The following is a 22,643-nucleotide window of genomic DNA, read 5'->3' as shown; positions in this document are numbered from 1 at the left end:
AGCGCCCCTCTGGCGGCGCGCACGCGCCCCTAGTGGCCTGCGCGAGAGCCGACGTTGTATTACGTGCTCTCGCGCCGGGGAGCCGACCTGCCGCCTTAAAACGACGGCGGCTGGTCGGGAGTTGGTAAAAGGTAGCCTTTATTGGTGTAACATTGCACTCATCTGGAGCGGCGGTCTTTCTCTCTTCGTGGTGTTAAAGGGGCTTGGCGTCTGGAAGGAGGACTAGATGGGGGGGATTTGGAATTAGATTTATTTATTTTTTTCCCTCTAACGTAAGAACACTTCTCCAGTTGAGATTTTGTTTTTGATTTGGCGAATCTTTATCTTGGCGCTTGTAGCATAATATTTCTTGTCAGTCCATTGTTTTTTTTCTTTCTTGACTGGTGCCTCTGAAACAATGCTTGACTATATTTTTGGTCCTTTAGCTGATCAGGCAGGCACAGGCGCTGGCTCAGTCCCGGAAGAGGAAACGAAGGACAGGCATCGACGGCTTTGCGAGAGAGAGCCTGGAGACTTATTTTATGAACTACCCCAAACCATGTCCCAAGGAATTGGAACGGATTGCTGAGGAGCTGCATATGGAGAAGGATGTAAGTATTTTCATAATGGGATTGTCTACCCTGTAGTTTGCCTTTTTTATAATGAGGGTTGATGTGTAGTTGGCTAGTCTGCCACTAGGTGGCGGTGTCAGAATAGTCTCTGCTTACAGCAGACAGTTTCATCAGGTGCTAGGCCTCTTTTTTAGTTCAAGGGGTTGAAAAGCCTCATGTTTTTTCACCTTATTGCATAATGCATTAACCACTTAAGACACGGACCTAAGACACAGCTAAAGGACCTGGCCAGTTTTTGCAATTCGGCACTGCGTCGCTTTAACTGACAATTGCACGGTCGTGCGACGTGGCTCCCAAACAAAATTAGCATCCTTTTTTCCCCTCAAATAGAGCTTTCTTTTGGTGGTATTTGATCACCTCTGTGGTTCTTATTTTTTTACGCTATAAACAAAAATAGAGCGACAATTGTGAAAAAATTCAATATTTTTAACTTTTTGCTATAATAAATATCCCCCAAAAACATATATAAAAAAAAAAAATTCCCTTCGTTTAGGCCGATACGTATTCTTCTACATATTTTTGGTAAAAAAAAATTGCAATAAGCGTTTATCGATTGGCTTGCGCAAAATGTATAGCGTTTACAAAATAGGGGATAGTTTTATTGCATTTGAATTTTTTTAAAACATTTTTTTACTACTAATGGCGGCAATCAGCGTGTTTTTTTTTTTTTTTTCTCGACTGCGACATTACGACGGACACTTCGGACAATTTTGACACCTTTTTGGGACCATTGTCATTTTCACAGCTAAAAATGCATTGTTTACTGTGAAAATGACAATTGCAGTTTGGGAGTTAACCACAAGGGGGAGCTGAAGGGGTTATGTGTGACCTCATCTGTGTTTCTAACTGTAGGGGGGTGTGTCTGTAGGTGTGACGTCATTGATTGGGTTTCCCTATAAAAAGGGATCACACAATCGATGACGGCGCCACAGTGAAGAACGGGGAAGCTGTGTTTACACACAGCTCTCCCCCATTCTTCAGCTCCAGGGACCGATCGCGGGACTCCAGCGGCGTTCGGGTCACGGAGCTTCGGACCGGGTCGCGGGGGCGTGCGCCCGTGACCTACAGATGGGCACTTAAAGAGGATGCACGTGCTTGTGCCTAGCCGTGCCATTCTTCCGACGTATATGTGCAGGAGGCGGTCCTTAAGTGGTTAAGGTGAAAAAAAAACTTGCACTGTCTCTCCCCCCCCCCCCCGTTTTACTTACTTGAGCCCCGAACTTCCGTGGGCGCGATCCCGCGTCGTCGCCCCCCCCCCCCCCCCCCCCACAGCTTCTCGGCTCTTCGTTGGATAGATTGATAGTAGCGCAGCCATTAGCTCCCCTTTCTGTCAATCAAATAAAATGACGGGCCGTTGGGCGGGCGGGACCAAGTCATACACTTGGCGGCTATGTACACAGAGTGTATGACACGGGAGCGCGCCCGCAAGGTAACCCCCTCGGGAGAGAGCTTCCCAGAGGGGGTTATCTATTGTGGTGAGGATGTGCGGGGCCACTCTGTGCAAAACGAACTGCACAGTGGAGGCAAGTATGACACATTTTTTATTTTATTTTTTAAACCTTTTAGTACTACTTTAAGAGTCCTCCTGCAGTGATGTCATGGGTGAGTCGATGGCCAGGTTGGAAGGAGCCATGGGACATGGGAGACAAACACCCCATACCAGCACGTGGAGGCCTGTGAGATGTAGACTTCCTGACTCTTATAAAGATGGTGCTACGTCAGGTTGGTCCAGCCCAAGAGTTCCCGGAGTGGGGCTATTTCACTGGATGGTCCCAGGAGTAGTGTACCTGTGGAGGAGGTGAGTGTAGAGCAGTGTTTCCCAACTCCAGTCCTCAAGGCACACCAACAGGTCATGTTTTCAGGATTTCCCTCAGATGAAACGGCTGTGGTAATTACTAGGGTGATGAAACTGATCAAATCACCTGTGCAAAATAATGGAAAGCCTGAAAACATGACCTGTTGGTGTGCCTTGAGGACTGGAGTTGGGAAACACTGGTGTAGAGAACCCCAGTCCTGCGAGTATGAATCATTTTTGGTAGAAGGAGATGGCTGCTTAAAGTTTTGCATATGCTTTCACATGTGACTTCTGTGAACCGTCCACTAAATGTATATTCACGGACTCCAGAATGTCGCTTTGACTGTTTTATACCAGTTCCTGACTTCGATCAGTATATTGCCGCAACCTTAACATGTTGGGTACAATATGGTAGAAGGTTTGGCCTCAGCAGGAGAGCCGGTGTTCTAGCAAGAACAGGAGGGTGGCAGGGACTTGTGCTTTTGACGCCAACGTCTAGTCAACTGCAAAGTCCCTGTCACGTGTTTGATCCTAGAAAGTGCGCTGGGCATAGCTGACCTCACAAGGACATCAAGCTGGAAGAATTCCAGTGAAGACTTAGACTAAATGGTCGCTGGGTCCCCAAGGGTGGTTGGGAGGGAGTCCAACATTCATTGAAGAAAAGTGCAAGGCCCGTGGTTGGGAGGGAGTCCAACATTCATTGAAGAAAAGTGCAAGGCCCGTGGTTGGGAGGGAGTCCAACATTCATTGAAGAAAAGTGCAAGGCCCGTGGTTGGGAGGGAGTCCAACATTCATTGAAGAAAAGTGCAAGGCCCGTGGTTGGGAGGGAGTCCAACATTCATTGAAGAAAAGTGCAAGGCCCGTGGTTGGGAGGGAGTCCAACATTCATTGAAGAAAAGTGCAAGGCCCGTGGTTGGGAGGGAGTCCAACATTCATTGAAGAAAAGTGCAAGGCCCAAGAAGTGTTTGTGTCTAGGTCTTGGTGGTTGTCTCTTACACAAGGCACAGATGGCAATAAATTGGAAGTTGTATCTCTCCCCCCTAGCTAGTATGTGTCCTGACTTCAGTCACTGATCTGGCACAAGAACTAGTAAGAGGAAAGCAGTGGCAGCCTTCACCCACAGAGTTGCATCCGTCAGGGAAACATGAACTAGAGAAGTGAGCACTCATTTTTGCTTGCTCCTCCAAGATTGTCCCTACACCACTATATGCAATTGAAAAACGGGTTGCTGGCTACAGTGGCACGTGCTGGCCAACACCAAGATTCTGGCCTTTTTTTTTTTTTTGCATAGTGTGGTGTGCGCGCAATCGGATTTTCCATCGGAAAAACCTTGGATAGTTTTTCCGACGGAATTCCACTCAAGCTTGGCTTGCATACACACGGTTACACAAGTTCTCTGAACTTTCGACCGTCAAGAACGCGGTGACGTACAACACTACGATGAGCCGGGAAAATGAAGTTTAATGCTTCCGAGCATGCGTCGGAATTGCTACAGACGATCAGATTTTTTTCCATTGGAAAACCTGAGAACCAGCTCTCAAATTTTTGTTGGGGGAAATTCTGACAGGAAAAGTCTGACGGAGCCTACACACGGTCGGAATTTCCGACCAAAAGCTCACATCAGACTTTTCTTGACGCAAAATCTGACCGTGTGTACGGGGCATCAGAGTTTTTTGGCCCACACTTTACAGCTTTAACTCTTCTGGGAAGGTTGTCAACAAAGTTTTTAGGAGTGTTTATGGGAATGTTTGACGATTCTTCCAGAAGCACATTTGTGAGGTCAGGCACTGATGTTGGATCAAAAGGCCTGGTTTGCAGTCTCCGCTCTAATTCATCCCTTGGCTGTCCTGACCTTAACCAGTTAGAACACCTAAGTCAAGTTCCCTCACCCCAAACCCGGTCATCCACTCTATATTGCCAAAAGTATTGAGCCATCTCTCCAAATTCTTTGGAGTGTGGGGGGGAATTATGGTGTGGGGTTGTTTTTTTTAAGGGGTTGGGCTTTGCCCCTTAGTTCCAGTAAAAGGGAACTCTTAAGGCATCAGCATAACAACCAATTTTGGACCATTTCATGCTCCCAACTTTATGGCAACAGTTTGGTGATCACCCGTGCACAAAGCAAGGTCTATGATGACAGGGATGAGTGTGTTTGGGGTGGAGGAACTTGACTGGTCTGCACAGTTTTGACCTAAACCTGCTTGATCACCTTTTGGGATGAATTAGAAGGGCAACTGCGAGCCAAGCCTTCTTATCCAACATCAGTGCCTGACCTCACAAATGTGCTTCTGGAAGAATGGTCAAACGTTCCCATAGTCATACTTCTAAACCTTGTGGACAGCCTTCTCGGAAGAACTGAAGCTATTATAGCTGCAAAGGGTGGGCCAGCTCATATTAAAACCTACAGGCTAAGACTGGGATGCCATTTGAAGTTTGTGTGTGTAAAGGCAGACGTCACAATACTTTTGGCAATATTGTGTATGTTCTGCCCTCGCTATATGTGGCTGAGGTATAATTAGACGGACAGCTAGCTCTTCTACCTTGACTCATTGAGGCAGGCACAAGGTCCTTTTTTTTTCCACACAACTTTTATTGCAGGGAAGTTAGAGTAAAACAAAAAATTAAAGAAATGACATACACTGAGTATACACAATATACAGTCCTAACACACTAGTCTAACTAGAGAAAGGGATATGAACATACCGCCGATGTTTCCATTAGGCTGACATTAGAATTGCAGCTGAATAGGTGTGGAGTTCTCTGGAGAAGGTGCATGTATGAAGGAAGAAGATGGCTACTGGGGGCTGTCTCTCAGACCCCAGAGAGAGAGAGAGAGAGACTTGTAAAGCGCAACACATGCAAACTGAATCGCCTCTGGGCGCTGTATCCATTTCATGGGTAAGGAACCCCTTGACCTCAGAAGAGATGGGTTTTAATCTTTCTCCTGAAGGCCAAGTGGTCCGACTCCAGTCGGATGGTGGTTGGTAGTGCATTCCACAGGCGAGGTCCCTGGACTGCAAATCTTCGATCTCCTTTGGACTTGTATCTGGCTTTGGGTATCTGGAGAAGGTTTTGATTGGTGGATCGCAGAATGCGATTGGGGTTATGGGCTTTTATTTTTTCGCAAAGATATTGGGGGGCGTTGCCTTGAATACACTTATGTATTAGACAGAGTGCCTTGAAAGTGATTCTGTCTTTTACTGGCAACCAGTGAAGGGATCTCAGTGAAGGTGAGATTGATTCCCATGGTTTTTTCCCAGTCACTAGTCGAGCGGCCGTATTTTGAACGACTTGCAGACAAGTGATTTGGTATTTGGGGAGTCCTAGATAGAGGGCATTTGCGTAGTCGAGTCTGGAATTGATGATTGTTCCCACCACGACTGCAATGTCCTCTTTCGGGATAAAGGGCGTGAGTCTGCGTAGTAGGCGCAGCAGATGGTGGGATCTGCTGACTACTGACCCTATTTGTGCATCCATTGTCATGTAGGTATCGAAAATGACTCCGAGGCTTTTGACTTTGGTGCTAGGGGTGATAGTTTTACCCAGAATGGGTGGGGGAGTCCATGTTGACGCGGGGTGATTTTTCCGGTTAGCGTGAAACAGGAGAAGTTCTGTTTTCGAACCATTGAGTTTAAGATAACCCATGGTATAGTCCTTAGGAATTATGGGAAGCTACAGTGGCTTTAAAGCAACAATCTCTATCTACCTTCAATAAATTATTCACAGATATACTAAGTATGTAAAGGAGCCTATAGATGGCGATACTACAATGTATTTTACATACAAATGGCATATTCAACAATTAAACAAAAGCACATAAACACTTGCTGAAGGCATGACGGTGTATCTACGAACTATTTTCTTTGATGGTACAGAAACCAAAAAAACATATTTTGCTTAAAATGTCTTTGTTCTCCAGGTGGTCCGTGTGTGGTTCTGTAATCGCCGTCAGAAGAGGAGGTGTCTGGTTTTGAAGGAGCTTAGTAACCAAGGTTATGAACCGCAACATATCGTCCATCATGTTGGAGTTTTTTCTCATCAGATGCCATTTCCAGGGTATACGTCTGGGTCGCCACCAATGTACAACCCTTCTTTTTACCACAAAAACGACATGTTTCAACAACCTGCGCCTTACGGAATGCAGTTTGGAAACCAAATCTTCTAACTTTGAGTCTAAGACTTCTTTGAAATGGAACTACTGGCCTTCCCTGCTTGTACCAATATTGTGTTCTGGCTCCAGTGTGAAGATCTTTTATATTGTAACTTGCATTTTAGACACTTTTTAATGCTTTGCAAGACTCTTGAGCGTCTCTAATTTTTAATCTCAGGTTTGCCACTGTTTACCTTTTTCGAGCTACAAAGTGGATGTCTCTCCTTCCTTAAATTAGGTGTTGATTAGGAAGAGCTCATGGTCTTTGTTATCAAATGAGAAGATCTAATATGGTGTGAAGTGGCTTGTTGGGAGGGTTTTATTCTGTTTACCTATTTTAAAATGCCTTCCACGTCAACCAATTGTAATATTCATTGCTAGCCAGGTTGGAATTGGAAGGACCTTCTGAAGTTTGGATATCGGGTACCTGGCTCCCAGCTTGAGGCTTATGGAGGAGTAGCTATAGAGATGGCCTTTTTTGAGTTAGGAGTGTTAAGGAGGAAATGGACACTGGAATGTTATGGTGTCCCTCAACGTACAAAAACGGGCCATCTGTTTTCTGAGGGAGGTATAGGGAGCTTGTTGTGAAACTTTTCGAGAAGTTTCCATTGCAGTCTGTAAATGCCAGACTCCTGGCTGTTATGCTGGCATACTTGTTTCATTACTTTGTGGGGCTAGCCTAGAACAAGTGTGCTGATTTTCAGACTTTTTGGTTTTGCACAGAAATTCAGAACTATATACCGTATTTATCGGCCTATACCGCGCGCACCCCAAGCTGAGAAGGGAAGTTTAGGGAAAAAACTTACCTTTTGGATGTCTTGTCCGGCGTCCATCTGCGGCCTTGCGCGGGGTCCGTCCAGCCTTGTTGGTGTCCGTCTGCTGTCTTGCCTGGCGTCCATCGGCGGATTTGTCTGGCGTCCATCTGCGGCATTGCGTGAGGTCCGTCGAGCCTTGTGTGTCCGTCTGCGGCTTTGAAGGTGTCCATCCGCACCTTGCCTGGGGTTGCATTCCGTTGTGTGTTTGAATTTGGCACGCTGTGCAGAGCCGGATTTCCTGCGCACTCGGCTTCTCTCGCGCGGCTGTGGCCGAGCCTAGCTGAGTGTGCAGTACACTCGGCTCGGACAATGTCGGAGACGGCGGGGATCGGCGTATATCGCGCACCCACGATTTTCCCCTGATTTTAAGGGGAAAAAAGTGTGCGGTATACGCCGCTAAATACGGTACCTGTTCTTGGGTTGGTGACTCAAGTTTGAGGCTTGTGGCGCTGTGGTTTCCAGCCTGGGGTCTGGTGTTTTCTGTTTTAGGGTTCAGATCTGTATTTTTGCCTGAATTTGCACTTGAACCATACCCAAAAAAATGCACAGGACCCTTTTGGAAGCCACAGCTGCCCCGGACATGTGTGAATCGGCTGTATTGAGAGCCGGTCACGCTCGCATGTCATACGAATTGGATGCTTTGAAAACCCGCATCCAATTTGCATATATTAAACTTGTTGAGTGTGTAGAACAGGGATATGCAATTAGCGGACCTCCAGCTGTTGCTGAACTACAAGTCCCATGAGGCATAGCAAGACTGACAGCCACAAGCATGACACCCAGAGGCAGAGGCATGATGGAACTTGTAGTTTTGCAACAGCTGGAGGTCCGCTAATTGCATATCCCTGGTGTAGAACCATGAAGCTAGTAGAGAGGAGGTAAACTATTGAAGTCAACAGAATTAATTTGGTGAAGGTTATGGTAGTGGTGCATGCCTACACCAAACCAGAATTGTACATGAAACAAGTTTTTGTGCTAAAACTGGTTAAATTGTATATTGGTATATTGTCACATCTGTTATTTTAAGCACAAATTTCCCCTTCCTTATTGCATGGACTTATTCCAGGCTGTTGTGTATGTTTGATTGCAAATATAGTCCCTTACATAAATGACATTTTAATGCCATGATGCTGGAGTTGCCTTTTTTTGTTGTTTTTACTTTGTATTATATTTGTATCTACAAATGGGATTGTAAAGGCTATGTGGATGAAAGCTGAAATTATGGCTGTTCTGGAGCCACTTTAACCCTAAAACGTGACTCCACGGTCAATGTTACTATGAGGAAGGTTTGATCTCAGCATGAGAGACAGTGTTCTAGCGAAAACAGGAGGGTGGCAGGGACTTGTGCTTTTGACCCCAACGTCCAGTCAACTGCAAAGTCCGTCTAACACGTCTTTGATCCTAGAAACTGTGCTGGTCATAGCTGTCCTCAAAAGGACACCAAGCTGGAGAAATTCCAGTGAAGACCCAGACAAAATGGTTGGTTGGGAGTCCAACATTCATTAACTACATGCCGACCAGCCGCCGCAGTTCTACAGCGGCAGGTCGGCTCCCCTGCGTGAGAGCACGTAGTATAACGTCACCTCGCGAAGCGGCCACGCGCTCCTGACTCCCACGCGCGTGCTCAATCACCGCCGGGCACCCGCTCGTTACAGAGCGGGGACTGGGAGCTGTGTGTGTAAACACACAGCTCCCGGTCCTGTCAGGGGAGAAATGCCTGACCGTCTATTCATACAATGTATGAACAGAAGATCAGTCATTTCCCCTAGTGAGGCCACCCCCCCTACAGTTAGAACACACCCAGGGAACATACTTAAGCCCTTCCCCGCCCCCTAGTGTTAACCCCTTCCCTGCCAGTGGCATTTTTATAGTAATCAATGCATTTTTATAGCACTGATCGCTATAAAAATGCCAATGGTCCCAAAAATGTGTCAAAAGTGTCCGCCATAATGTCGCAGTACCGAAAAAAATCGCTGATCGCCGCCATTACTAGTAAGAATTATTTTTTTTATAAAAATGCCATAAAACTACCCCTTATTTTGTAAACGCTATAACTTTCGCGCAAACCAAACAATAAACGCTAATGGCGATTTTATTTATTTATTTTTACGAAAAATATGTAGAAGAATACGTATCGGCCTAAACTGAGGAAAAAAAACGTTTTTTTTTATATATATATTTTTGGGGGATATTTTATTATGGCAAAAAGTAAAAAATATTCATTTTTCTTTTCTAAATTGCCGATCTATTTTTGTTTATAGCGCAAAAACTAAAAACCGCAGAGGTGATCAAATACCACCAAAAGAAAGCTCTATTTGTGGGAAAAAAACTACGCCAATTTTGGTTGGAAGCCACGTCGCACGACCGCGCAATTGTCAGTTAAAGCGACGCAGTGCCGAATCGCAAAAAGTGCTCTGGTCTTTTGACCAGCAATATGGTCCGGGGCTTAAGTGGTTAAGGAAAAGTACAAGGCCCAAAGAGTGTTTGTGTCTAGGTCTTGGTGGTTTTCCCCTAGACAAGGCACAGAAGACAATAAAATGGAAGTTGTATCCCTTCCCCCTAGCAACTAAGTGTTCTGATTTCAGTACTCTAGTCACTGATCTGGTACAGTCACTAGATAAGAGGAATGCAGTGGCAGCCTTCATGTTTCCCACAAACCTAGAAGAGAGGAGGGTAAACTATTAAAGTCAACACAATTCATTTTGGTGAAGGTTTTGGTGGTTATGCATGCCTACGCCAAACCAGAAGTGTACATGAAACAAGTCTGTTAAATTGTATATTGTCGGATCAAGTGGCAGCCCGTCCATAGGGGGCGTCCGGGCGCCACCCCCCCCCCCCCCCCCCATCCTCCTGTAGTACAAAAAACGGGCCCTTTATGGCCGCGTACACACGATCGGTCAAAACCGATGAAAACAGACTGAAGGACCGTTTCATCGGTCCAAACCGATCGTGTGTGGGCCCCATCGGTCAGTTATCCTTTGGTCAAAAAAAGAGAACTTGCTTTAAAATTGAACCGATGGATCAAAACCGGTCGTTGGTATGCAAAAGCATTGGTTAAAACCCACCGCATGCCAAGAATCAAGTCGACGTATGCTTGGAAGCATTGAACTTCGTTTTTTTTTTTCAGCACATCGTTGTGTTTTACGTCACCGCGTTCTGACACGATCGGTTCATTAACCGATGGTGTGTGGCACATCAGACAGCTTCATCAGGTTAACCGTTCTCATCGATGGACTGATCGTGTGTACGTGGCCTAAGACTTTTTATTTTCCCTAAAATGTCGTTTTACTTATACTGCAGTGATGGCGGTCCGTCTATAGAGGGCGCTGCCCCCTCTGGCTCTCGCAAATGCATTGCATGAATGTATGTTATTGTTGCCAGCTGCCGCTGGTCTATTCAGATGGCCGAAACTTGGGCGCCGGATACCTGAATAACGGCAGCTGGTTGGCTGTGCGGAAGTGCCTATCAGAGCCAGCGGCTCTGATAGGCTTTCCGAGTACAGCCCTCGTCTCCTGGATGTCTATCCTCGGAACGCATGGGGGGGGTGCGTTCCGAGGATAAGACTGACGGCTGTCTCAGCCAATCAGGTTTGCCTATTCTGGTTATTGGTAACCTGATTGGCTGAAGCGTCATCGAGGGACGTGGAAGCAGAAAGGTAAGTGCATTTTACAGGGCACAGTGGTGACATGCACAGTGGCAACAATGGGCACAGTGGCGACAATTGAGGGGCACAGTGGCTGCGTTTGATGGCATGGCACAGTGGTGACAATTGATGGCACAGTGGTGACAATTGATGGCACAGTGGCTGCATTTGGCATGGCACAGTGGTGCGAATTGATGGCATAGTGACTGCGTTTGATGGCATAGTGACTGCTTTTGATGGCATGGCAGAGTGGTGATAATTGATGGCACAGTGGCTGCGTTTGGCATGGCACAGTGGTGTGAATTGATGGCATAGTGACTGCGTTTGATGGCATAGTGACTGCTTTTGATGGCATGGCACAGTGGTGACAATTGATGGCACAGTGGCTGCGTTTGATGGCATGGCACAGTGGTGACAATTGATGGCACAGTGGCTGCATTTGATAGGCACAGTGAGGCTGCAATTTTTTTTTTTTCATTTGCGCCCCCCCAAAAATTTTGAGCACCAGCCGCCACTAGTCGGATCCGTTATTTCAAGCACATATTTCCCCTTCCCTTCTGCATGGACTTGTGCCAGGCCGTTATGTATGATTGCACATATATGTCTACATGTAAATATAATCAGTCACTTCGATAAAAGAAATTTTAATGCTATGATGCCAAACTTGCCTTTTTTTTTATTATATATATTTTTTTTCTCTTCAAATGGGATTGTAAAGGCTACATGGATGAAAGCTGACATTTTGGCTGTTCTGGAGCCACTTTAACCCTAAAACGTGACTCCACAGTCAATTTTACGATGAAGACATCTGGGCAAATTATTATTTGAACACATTTCCTTCAGAGATTCACTTTACACATACAGAACATCTCTCAGGCAAGTGACGAAGGGGCCCTGTGAGGCTTCTAAACGTTGTATGTGTACCATCTGACCATATGAATAAAGCTTTGGACCATTTTTAGGAATCCTTGGTGTGCTGATGACACTTCTACACCTTGACCATACTACAATACATCTCAGTACATGAAGGGAAGTTTTCTGACTGAGAACACAAATCCTATCTGTGTTACAGTGACTACTATCAATAATGTGTTCTCCCAACAAGAGAGAGGAGATGGAGAAAAGAGTCCAGAGTCTGCAGGAACACAGGAGGAAAGTACAAGGAAAAGCAGATGATGAAACCAAGAGAGTCCCTGTCCTGTTCAGAGACCTCAGGAGACCTGGAGAAGAGTCCTGAGTGAGATCTCTGGGCAGGCAGAGCGTGTCTCTCTGTCACTGTCTGATATGATCCAACAGTTGGAAATAAAGAAGGAGGAGTTGTCCAGGAAGATGGGGGACATTGAGGAGCTGTGTAATATGACGGATCCACTGACTGTCCTACAGGAATCAGACACAGGTGACTTGTGTGATACTGAGGGTTGAGATGATAAGGACAGAGAGAGACACTTGATTGACTCCTCCATGACAGAAGGGATCTGGATGTGGCGGGGATATTACACACAGGTTTATCTGATATCATGTCTGGGCTAAATGTACAAGCACAGAGGTCTATTCACATTCTACTACAAAGGTCACATCAATGCTGGACCATCCAGGAGATGTCCTTAACCCTCCCTCACCATACAACCATCCAAGAGATGTCCTCAACCCTCCCCCACCATACAATCACTCAGGAGATGTCCTCAACCCTCCCCCACCATACAATCACTCAGGGGATGTCCTCAACCCTCCCCCACCATACAACCATCCAAGAGACCTCCCCATCCCTACCCCGCCATACAACACTTGCACCACCAGGCTGGAGGACCAAATATTGGGGCTGTACAGGAAACATGGGAGGTGTCGAGGGTTACAGACATATTGCTGGAGGTGAAGACAGCTGGTAATGATCTACATATATGACAGGAAAACTGCATCCTTCTCATAATCACACCAGAACCGCCCAGAAATGCCAGAGAGATTTCAGGGTCCTCAGGTGATGAGCAGTCAGAGTTTCTCCTCAGGGAGATATTACTGGGAAGTGGCTGTCGGGGGGATTATTGTACTGGAAAATAGGAATGTGTTACCCCAGTATAGACAGGAGAGGAGGTCAGTCAGAGATTGGATGTAATAGGAAGTCCTGGTGTTTAGAGAGGGGGTGGGGTAATCATTACTCAGTGATACATGGCAGGCAGGAGATCATATTACCTGGCAATGTCTCCAGTAAGAGAGTCAGGATAGATCTGGATTATGAGGCCAGGCGGATCTCTTTTTATGATCTGTGTGACCCGATCCGACACCTCCACAGAGCCCCTCCATGCTGTGTTTTATATAGGGGAATATGAAGGTTGTATAAAGATATCTGAGAGGTGAAAAATCTGCCCAGAGACTGGTGACATCACAGGTCAGATAATTTGGTGCAATAGCCAGTAAGAGGAAGCAGTGGACACCATTACTCATTTTTTTTATAAAGCTGCAGGCTCCCAGGTAGTCAACCTTATCCTAAACCTCCCTTCACTACCTAGATTGTCACTGACCAGGAACAAGCATGCAGGAGGTCAGATTGTTCAGGCTTCACTGGCTGCATGCTTGTTCTGGGTCAGTGAAACACTAGATCAGGGTTTTTCAAACAGGGTTCCTCCAGAGGTTGCTAGGGGTTCCATGAGCAAAGAGCAATTTCTGCCTCTCAGATAAGTTCCTACTGACACCATTGATCTTTATGGCTCTCTGTAAGGGAGTAATTCTTCCCATTGTTCACAAGTGTAAGGAACCCTTCTTACCACTGTCCATCACACTATTGTATCATGAGTTGTAGATGTGACGGATCCCGTATTGCTCCTCGGCGGCTGCCCAGATCTTGAATCCTGGTGGTGGTTTGGATGTCCCGGACTGCAGGAGACATCTCACTGCTGCCACCACTGTGACAGATCTCTGATACCCCGGCTGGGCACCTCTGCCAGACCTGTGTCTCCTGTTTTCCAACTGCAGCCGGCAGAGGCCAGCGCTTCTTCTGGCCCATAGTCTGTGGGTAGAAGGCCAGCTCACAGCCCCCTCCAAAGCACACATTTTTAGTAGGGGTTCCCTAAGACCAGAAAGTTATTCAAAGGGTTCTTCTTTGTTCAAAAGGTTGAGAAAGGCAGCACTAGATAATGTAGGCAGTATTGGGATGAGAGCCCCGGAGCCTGTACCTGTGCAGTGCATCTATAGCCAAAATGATTTTTGTTTTTATTTCAGTTTTGGATGGTGTGTGGAAGGATTAGACCCTCTGTCAGTTTTTACCGCTATTCAGGGCTCTGTCAGAAGTTTCCTTTCACTTCCTGTCCTGCTGACAACAATTTACCAGACAGGATGTGAGGGGAACTCCGATAGCAATACGGACCAATAAAAAGTTTTTTGTATACTAAATTTAAGCAAGAGTAGAACCCCTGTCAGGTTTGTATTTTTCTCACTGAGGATTATATTAGAATAGATTGAGCAGTTATATAGAATAGACCAGTGATGGCGAACCTTGGCACCCCAGATGTTTTGGAACTACATTTCCCATCATGCTCATGCACTTTGCAATGTAGCTGAGCATCATGGGAAATGTAGTTCAAAAACATCTGGGGTGCCAAGGTTCGCCATCACTGGAATAGACTGTGAGCAGAGGTTGAAGTTTGTGAAAGATAGTCCAGAATCATGAAAAAATGGAATTCCTAAAACTGTTATCTTTCAGGAATCTATAACAATCAAAAAAATCATAAATTACAATAATTATTATATGAAATACCGTATTTATCGGCGTATAACACGCACCCTAACTTTAAGAGGGAAGTTTCAGGAAAAAACTTTCCACAGCCCCCTGCGTATAACACCCAGGCACAGCTTACCCTCCATTTTCAGGGTAAAAAAGTGAGTGTTATACACCAATAAATACAGAAACTATTTACCGAAGATATCTGCTGTGAATGAAAATCCTGTTGTACAGTAGAGATTATAGTTTAAGGGTATGCCTCTATCGAAATGGTCTAGGAATAGGGGCGGGTACCATCATCCACAATAGTTACTAATAGAAGGGAATACCTGGGGCTGGCCCAAACATGCCCCTGGCATGATTATAGAAAATTGGACTATCTCGGTACCCAAGGATTAGGCGAGAATATAATAAAATATAACAAATTATTGAATAGGAAACATGATTAAAATGGGAAGGGGACAATAATACAAACTAGGGCTGTGGAAATTAACTATTAATTCATCGATTAATCTTAAATTTTTTTGATCGATCAAAATTATTTTGATTTGTACTCACCTCTCCACCGGATCTCCGACGGAACTCCCTGAAGCCGGCGATGTCACGGCGGGGCTTGCCGTGTCCATCTAAAGGGCTCCTTTGCTGCGTCTTCATATCTGCGGGACCTTACTATCTGCCACACGCAAGGGCTGTTACACTTCCCTCTATCAACCTGGGATTCTACAGCCATCCACTGGGAGTTGTGATGGTTCCCTTCACGGGACATGTACAGTACATGCCGACGGACTCATCTGGGTTCAGCAGTGGTATCATTGTACACATTTTTATACCAGTATCATACTTAGCTACATGTTTTTATGACTGTTTTTGCTACTGTTTGGTATTACTCGCACCATTTTTACAGTTTATGTAGCTACATCGATTTTATCTCCAGTGCAATATATATTTTGTTACCTACTTGAAGACTATAAAAGTTTTAATGCTATTCCCACCAAGCGCTGCCTTTGTGTGTTTTTGTATCCCGCTATCCATTTTTCCAGTGGTTGGTGGCTGCACTGGGAATCAGCCTGCAAGGAAATTAGCTAAAAGTAGTTGGATCTGTATGTGTGTTATAATTAATCGAAATTAGTCGATTAATCGATTAAAAAAAAAAAAAATGATATATCGAACACAAACATTTTGATCAGTAACAGCCCTAATACAAACGGTTTTCAATCAATAGTTACAGACGTGCAATGTTCACAATATTCAAACAGGTCGATGAACCCCGAGTGAACACAAGGGGCACCAGAATTTAGATCTTGACATGGTCCTCTACATGTTTCGTGCCAAAAGCCGCTTCCTCAGAAGGAATCAGTCGTATCATCTGCAAAATAAGTTTGACTATGAGACCATATCTATAAGGCCCCTTTCACACTGGGGCGGGAGCCGCGGTGGCGGTATAGCGCCGCTAAAAATAGTGGTGCTATACCGTCGGATTTGCCGCGGGATTCGTCCGCTAGCGGTGCAGTATTAACCCCCGCTAGCGGCTGTTAAAGGGTTAATACCGCCCGCGTTGCGGGCGGTATTGCCGTGGTTCCCATTGTTTTTAATGGGAAGGAGCGGTGAAGGAGCAGTATACACGCCGCTCCTCTCACCTCCGGCTTTCACATTGAGTATGCAGTGCAGGAGTTTTTCAGGTGGTATAGCGGCGCTATTTTTAGCGCTGTACCGCCTGAAAAACTCCTCAGTGTGAAAGGGGTCTTACAGCCATAACAGGTATATAATGTAACAGAGGAAAAATTATGAAAATTATATAGCATAAGAATTGGGGATCCATAGGCTCATGCACTGCTTACCCGGAAAGACCAATGGAGCGTGAGAACAGCACAATTGGAGGCACCCGAAGGTAGAGATTGTTATGGACGATGCTGACCAGACAACGAGATAGCATCATACCACACACCAGCTGCTGTGTTTTGAGGGATAACTACTTTTTTTTTAAAACAAACTTTATGAAATTTCACAATGTGATATAGCAACAAAGTTCTATTGGTCGCGGGTTGGATTTCATCGCACTGCATTGAGAAACGTTTGGCCTGCTATACTTTTATTTCAGCTCACACAATGGCAGAGTGATGGTGTGATCAAGCAACCCAGAGGTGATGCATTCTGCCCAACATAGTCCAACGGAACGTGGTGTGAATTGGCCTTTAGGGAACAAGGGAATTTCGGGCTGAGTTATACATAAAATTATTCATTCTTAAACGGAGCTCCAGGCTCCTTCAGAAAAAAAAAAAAAAAGTCAGCAGCTACAAATGCTGTGGCTGCTGACTTTTAAAGGAGAAATATGGGTTAGGGGTTTTTCCCCGAATAATACTTACCGAGGTGGATGGAGAGAACCGAGCCACCGAACAAGGATGATGGCTCGGTTCTCTCAGATCCCAGAGAGGAAGGCTGCTGACCGTCAATCAGAAGCTCTCCTGCTCTGCTTCTCCACGCTTACTGGAGTTTAACCACTTAAGCCCCGGACCAATATGCTGCTAAATGCCCAAAGGCGTTTTTACAATTCGGCACTGCGTCGCTTTAACAGACAATTGCGCGGTCGTGCGACGTGGCTCCCAAACAAAATTGGCGTCCTTTTTTCCCCACAAATAGAGCTTTCTTTTGGTGGTATTTGATCACCTCTGCGTTTTTTATTTTTTGCGCTATAAACAAAAATAGAGCGACAATTTTGAAAAAAATGCAATATTTTTTACTTTTTGCTATAATAAATATCCCCCAAAAACATATATACATTTTTTTTCCCTCAGTTTAGGCCGATACGTATTCTTCTACCTATTTTTGTTAAAAAAAAATCGCAATAAGCGTTTATCGATTGGTTTGCGCAAAATTTATAGCGTTAATAAAACTATCCCCTATTTTGTAATTTTTTTTTTTTTTTTTTACTACTAATGGCGGCGATCAGCGATTTTTTTCGTAACTGCGACATTATGGCGGACACTTCGGACAATTTTGACACATTTTTGGGACCATTGTCATTTTCACAGCAAAAAATGCATTTAAATTGCATTGATTATTGTGAAAATGACAGTTGCAGTTTGGGAGTTAACCACAGGGGGCGCTGTAGGAGTTATGTTTCACTTTGTGTGTGTTTACAACTGTAGGGGGGTGTGGCTGTAGGACTAACGTCATCGATCGAGTCTCCCTATAAAAGGGATCACTCGACCGATGCAGCGCCACAGTGAAGCACGGGGAAGCTGTGTTTACATACGGCTCTCCCCGTTCCTCAGCTCCGGGGAGCGATCACGAGGGGGCGGCTAGAAACGAATAGCCGCGCCCTCGTCCCGGATCGCTCCCCGCGGGAATCCGACCGCCGCATGTAGCGCGCGGGGGGGTCCCGATCGGACCCCCAACCCGCGGAAGGGCCCATATGCCTGTACGTGCCATTCTGTGGACGTAAATATACATGCGGCGGTCGTTAAGTTGTTAAGACGGCTCTCTGCAAATTGCACTCCTGTGACACTTAGACCCCTTTCACACTGAAGCGTTTTTACAGCGTTTTAGCGTTAAAAATCGTGCTATTAAAACGCTCATAAAAACGCTCTAAATGAATCTCAATGGACCCTTTCACACTGCAAGCAGCATCTTTGGAGCAGCTTTTGGGCGCTGATAAAAACGCTCCAAAAACGCACCTCTACATTGAAATGAATTGGAAGCGCTGTAAAAACGTCTTACCCTTTCACACTGAGGCACCGCAAAAACGCCCTAAAACGTTAGGGTCTTAGAGCGGTGCTTTACCGGCACATTGGGATTGCAGATGCGGCTTCGCTCGAATAACGCCCCAGTGTGAAAGGGGCCTTAGGAGAAGCCCAGCCAAACTTACCCAGGCTGGACTTCCTCTAATATTAGAACACTTACCTGTCCTGGAATCCAGCGATGTCTTCACCTCAGCCATTTTTTTGATCGGCTCTTGGGTGCTGCCATTGCTTGTAAGGGAACCCGGAAGTGAAGCCTTGCAGCATCACAGCCAGTTCCCTACTGCACATGCGTAAAGCATGCTGCTCTTCGTGATTGGCCCATCAGCAGGGGAAGGAGGAGGGGGCTGCATTTCCAGGTGATCTTGCCGTGGTGAGATCACCCGGAAGTGGGAATGTGTACCTTTCAAAACCAGGTACCCGTTCCCTCTCAAAAGGTGCCAAATGTGGCACCGGAGGAGGGGCAGATAAGCGGAGCTTCCCCTTTTAGGTGGAGCTCTGCTTTAATTCATATTTCTAAACCAGCTCCAGACGATTTTACCACCTTCATGACCAGAGCATGTTTTGCTATTCAGCACTGCAGTACTTTAACTGGCAATTGCACGATCATACAACAATGTATCCAAGTGAAATTTATATATATATATTTTTGCGATAGAAATTAGTAAATAGCTTTTTTTTCAGAATTGTTGGTCCTTTTTAGTTTGTGTTCCTTTTTCCATTCAAGAAATTTTTATTGAATATGAGATTTTTATTGAATATGTTTTATAACAAAGTTATCAGGGCAAACAGAGGCTCTAGCAAGGCTTTCAAGACGAGACATATTATAATTAAGGAAAAAGGCCGTCACCAGTGGTCTATTCTTCATTGCTGCCTTCAGAAAACCAATAATTAAAGGGTTTTAACCACTTAAGACCCGGACCAAAATGCAGCTAAAGGACCTTGACCCTTTTTGCGATTCAGCACTGTGTCGCTTTAACGGACAATTGCGCGGTCGTGCGACGTGGATCCCAAACAAAATTGGCGTCCTTTTTTCCCCACAAATAGAGCTTTCTTTTGGTGGTATTTGATCACCTCTGCGGTTTTTATTTTTTGCGCTATAAACAAAAATAGAGCGACAATTTTGAAAAAAATTCAATATTTTTTACTTTTTGCTATAATAAATATCCCCCAAAAATATATAAAAAAAAAATGTTTTCCTCAGTTTAGGCCGATACGTATTCTTCTACCTATTTTTGGTAAAAAAAAAATCACAATAAGCGATTATCGGTTGGTTTGCGCAAAATTTATAGCGTTTACAAAATAGGGGATAGTTTTGTTGCATTTTTATAAAATAAACATTTTTTTACTACTAATTAGCGGCGATCAGCGATTTTTTTTGTGACTGCGACATTATGGCGGACACATCGGACAATTTTGACACATTTTTGGGACCATTGTCATTTTCACAGCAAAAAATGCATTTAAAATGCACCGATTACTGTGAAAATGACAATTGCAGTTTAGGAGTTAACCACAAGGGGCGCTGATGGGGTTATGTGTGACCTCAAGTGTGTTTACAACTGTAGGGGGGTGTGGCTGTAGGTGTGATGTCATCGATTGTGTTTCCCTATAAAAGGGATGACACGATCGATGACGCCGCCACAGTGAAGAACGGGAAAGCTGTGTTTACATGCGGCTCTCCCCGTTCTTCAGCTCTGGGGAGCGATCGCGGGACTCCAGCGGCGATCGAGTCCGTGGGTCCCGTGGTAGCGGAGCTTCGGACCGGGTCATGGGCCTGCGACCCACGGCTGGACAATGGCACAGCACGTACCTGTACGTGCTTGTGCCCAGCCGTGCCATTCTGCCGACGTATATGTGCAGGAGGCGGTCCTTAAGTGGTTAAGACCCGTCTCTTATGCCGCGTACACACACGATAATTTTTCAGCATGAAAAAAATTTTGTTTTTAAAAAACGTCATTTAAAATGATCGTGTGTGGGCTGCACATCGTTTTTTAAGTTTCTGAAAAACGTCAATTTTTTTTTTCGAACATGCAACATTTTTTAACGTCATTTTAAAAAATTTTGTTTTTCGGGTTGTAAAGAATGATCGTGTGTGGGCTAAAACGACGTTTTAAACTCGCGCATGCTCAGAAGCAAGTTATGAGACGGGAGCGCTCATTCAGGTAAAACTACCGTTCATAATGGAGTAAGCACATTCATCATGCTGTAACAGAAAAGTGTGAATCGTCTTTTACTGTCTAACACGGAATCAGCTAAAGCAGCCCAAAGGCGAATAGAACTTCTCCTTTAGAGTGCCGTCGTACGTGTTGTGCGTCACTGTGCTTTGTTCATCATTTTTTAAAAACGATGGTGTGTGGGCAACGTCGTTTTTAATGATGAAGTTGGAAAAACTTTGTTTTTTGGACATGCTGAAAAACTACGTTTTTTTTTCATGCCGAAAAATGATCGTGTGTAAGCTGCATTAGACACTGAGGCAATTGAAACATTATGGGCCAGATCCACATATAAATAGATGGGTGCAGCGTATGTGAGATACGTTACGCCGCTGTAACTTACTTTTGGCCGGTTCGAATTCCCAAAGAATTTGCGCCGTAAGTTACGGCGGCGTAGTCTATCTCTGGCGGCGGAATGCAAATCGGCGATTAGGGGGCGTGTTTCATTTAAATGAAGCGCGTCCCCGCGCCGAATGAACTGCGCATGCTCCGTTTCTAAATTTCCCGCCGTGCATTGCGCTAAATGACGTCGCAACGTCATTTTTTTTTAACTTAGACATGAATTACGTCCATCCCGATTCACGGACGACTTACGCAAAAAAAGAAAAAAAAAATCCAAAATAAACGCAGGAACGACAGCCATACTTAACATGGCAGGTTTAACTATACGCGACAAAATAGCAGCTTTAACTATACGCCGGTAAAAGCCGACTAGAGACGCCGTAAAAAAATGCGCCGGCCGCTCGTACGTTCGTAGATCGTCGGAAATAGCCAATTTGCATACCCGACGCGGAAAACGACGTGAACGCCAGCCAGCGGACGCCAAAGTATTGCATCTTAGATCCGAAGGCGTACGAGGACGTACACCTGTCGGATCTAACCCAGATGCCGTCATATCTTGGTTTGAGGATTCAAACCAAAGATACGACGCAGGTAATTTAAAAGTACGCCAGCGTATCAGTAGATACGCCGGCGTACTCGCTCTGTGGATCTGCCCCTTTGAAATTTTTCAGAAAAAAAAACTGAGACGCTGTTTTCCCTGAAGAAGATATTAGTATCTTCTCGGGCGCTTATATGTGTGCTCCCACCATCAGTAATAATCCACCAGACATAAGCCCCCATTCACACCTAGGCATTTTGTCGCCTGTAGTGTGATGCCGCAGCAGCCCCGAGACGCTGGAGGGATGAAAACACATTGCCCTCTATGGAGATGGTTCACATCTCCACGCCGAACGCCGTACGCCTGCAAAAAAGTCCCGGACCTTTTTTTCAGGCGGCGTTCGGCATAGGAGATGTGAACCATCTCCATAGAGGGGGTGAGGCTGCATTCACAATCGCGGTACAAAACGCGCAATTTGTCGCCGCAATTCGCGGGACAAAACGCCACGATTTTGTACGCCTAGGTGTGAATGCAGCCTAACACAGTGCCAGCAGAGGAACCCCAAAATCTAACTCTGTGCTGATCTGCTGTGACTGAGAATATAAATACAATTTCAAACAGGATATGTGTAGAATAGACTTTCACATGCTATTATATTCCAAAAAAATAATTTAAAGATAAAAAGGAACAACAATAAGATGGGAGCAAGCTTTTATTTTACTGAAATGTAAGGATGAGCTTTGGCGTGTTCTCACAGCCCACGTGAAGAGCCCGCCCGGAAGTCGGCACTCCCAATCTCCGCAGCTGCGGAGATTGGGAAATGTCTCACTGCCTGTGATTAGCGCAGCTCATCCTTACTGAAATGTATAAATGATATTTAAAAAAAAAAAAAAAAAAACATGGCCCAGCATAAGACATTCTATTCAACTCATAAGCTTTCATAATCAAAAGAGGTGGCAAGTTAGTGACAGCAGGGATCTTATATGGACATGTGTGACTTTAAAGTTTGTGTAGAGGAGAGTTCGGGGGACACCTAAGCTCCTCTTTACTGTACATATCATGGCACTCCATTTTACAATAGATAACA

The 22,643-nt window shown here is 45.2% G+C and overlaps 1 protein-coding gene across 1 annotated transcript in view; it reads left to right on the top strand.

Moving 5' to 3' along the window:
* LOC120924675 (POU domain, class 5, transcription factor 1.1-like) overlaps window positions 1-7,042 on the top strand; it is a 32,190-nt gene extending 25,148 nt beyond the window's left edge. The window contains exons 4-5 of the mRNA XM_040335673.1: window positions 426-590; window positions 6,323-7,042. Of these exons, the coding sequence (XP_040191607.1) occupies window positions 426-590; window positions 6,323-6,568 (411 nt within the window). The 3' untranslated portion in view covers window positions 6,569-7,042. The remainder of the gene's footprint in view (window positions 1-425; window positions 591-6,322) is intronic.
* The last annotated feature ends 15,601 nt before the right edge of the window (window positions 7,043-22,643 follow it).

The sequence above is a fragment of the Rana temporaria genome, chromosome 1 (genome assembly GCF_905171775.1).
Source record: "Rana temporaria chromosome 1, aRanTem1.1, whole genome shotgun sequence".
NCBI classification, from domain to species: domain Eukaryota; kingdom Metazoa; phylum Chordata; class Amphibia; order Anura; family Ranidae; genus Rana; species Rana temporaria.
This window is presented reverse-complemented; position numbering and strand designations above follow the sequence as displayed.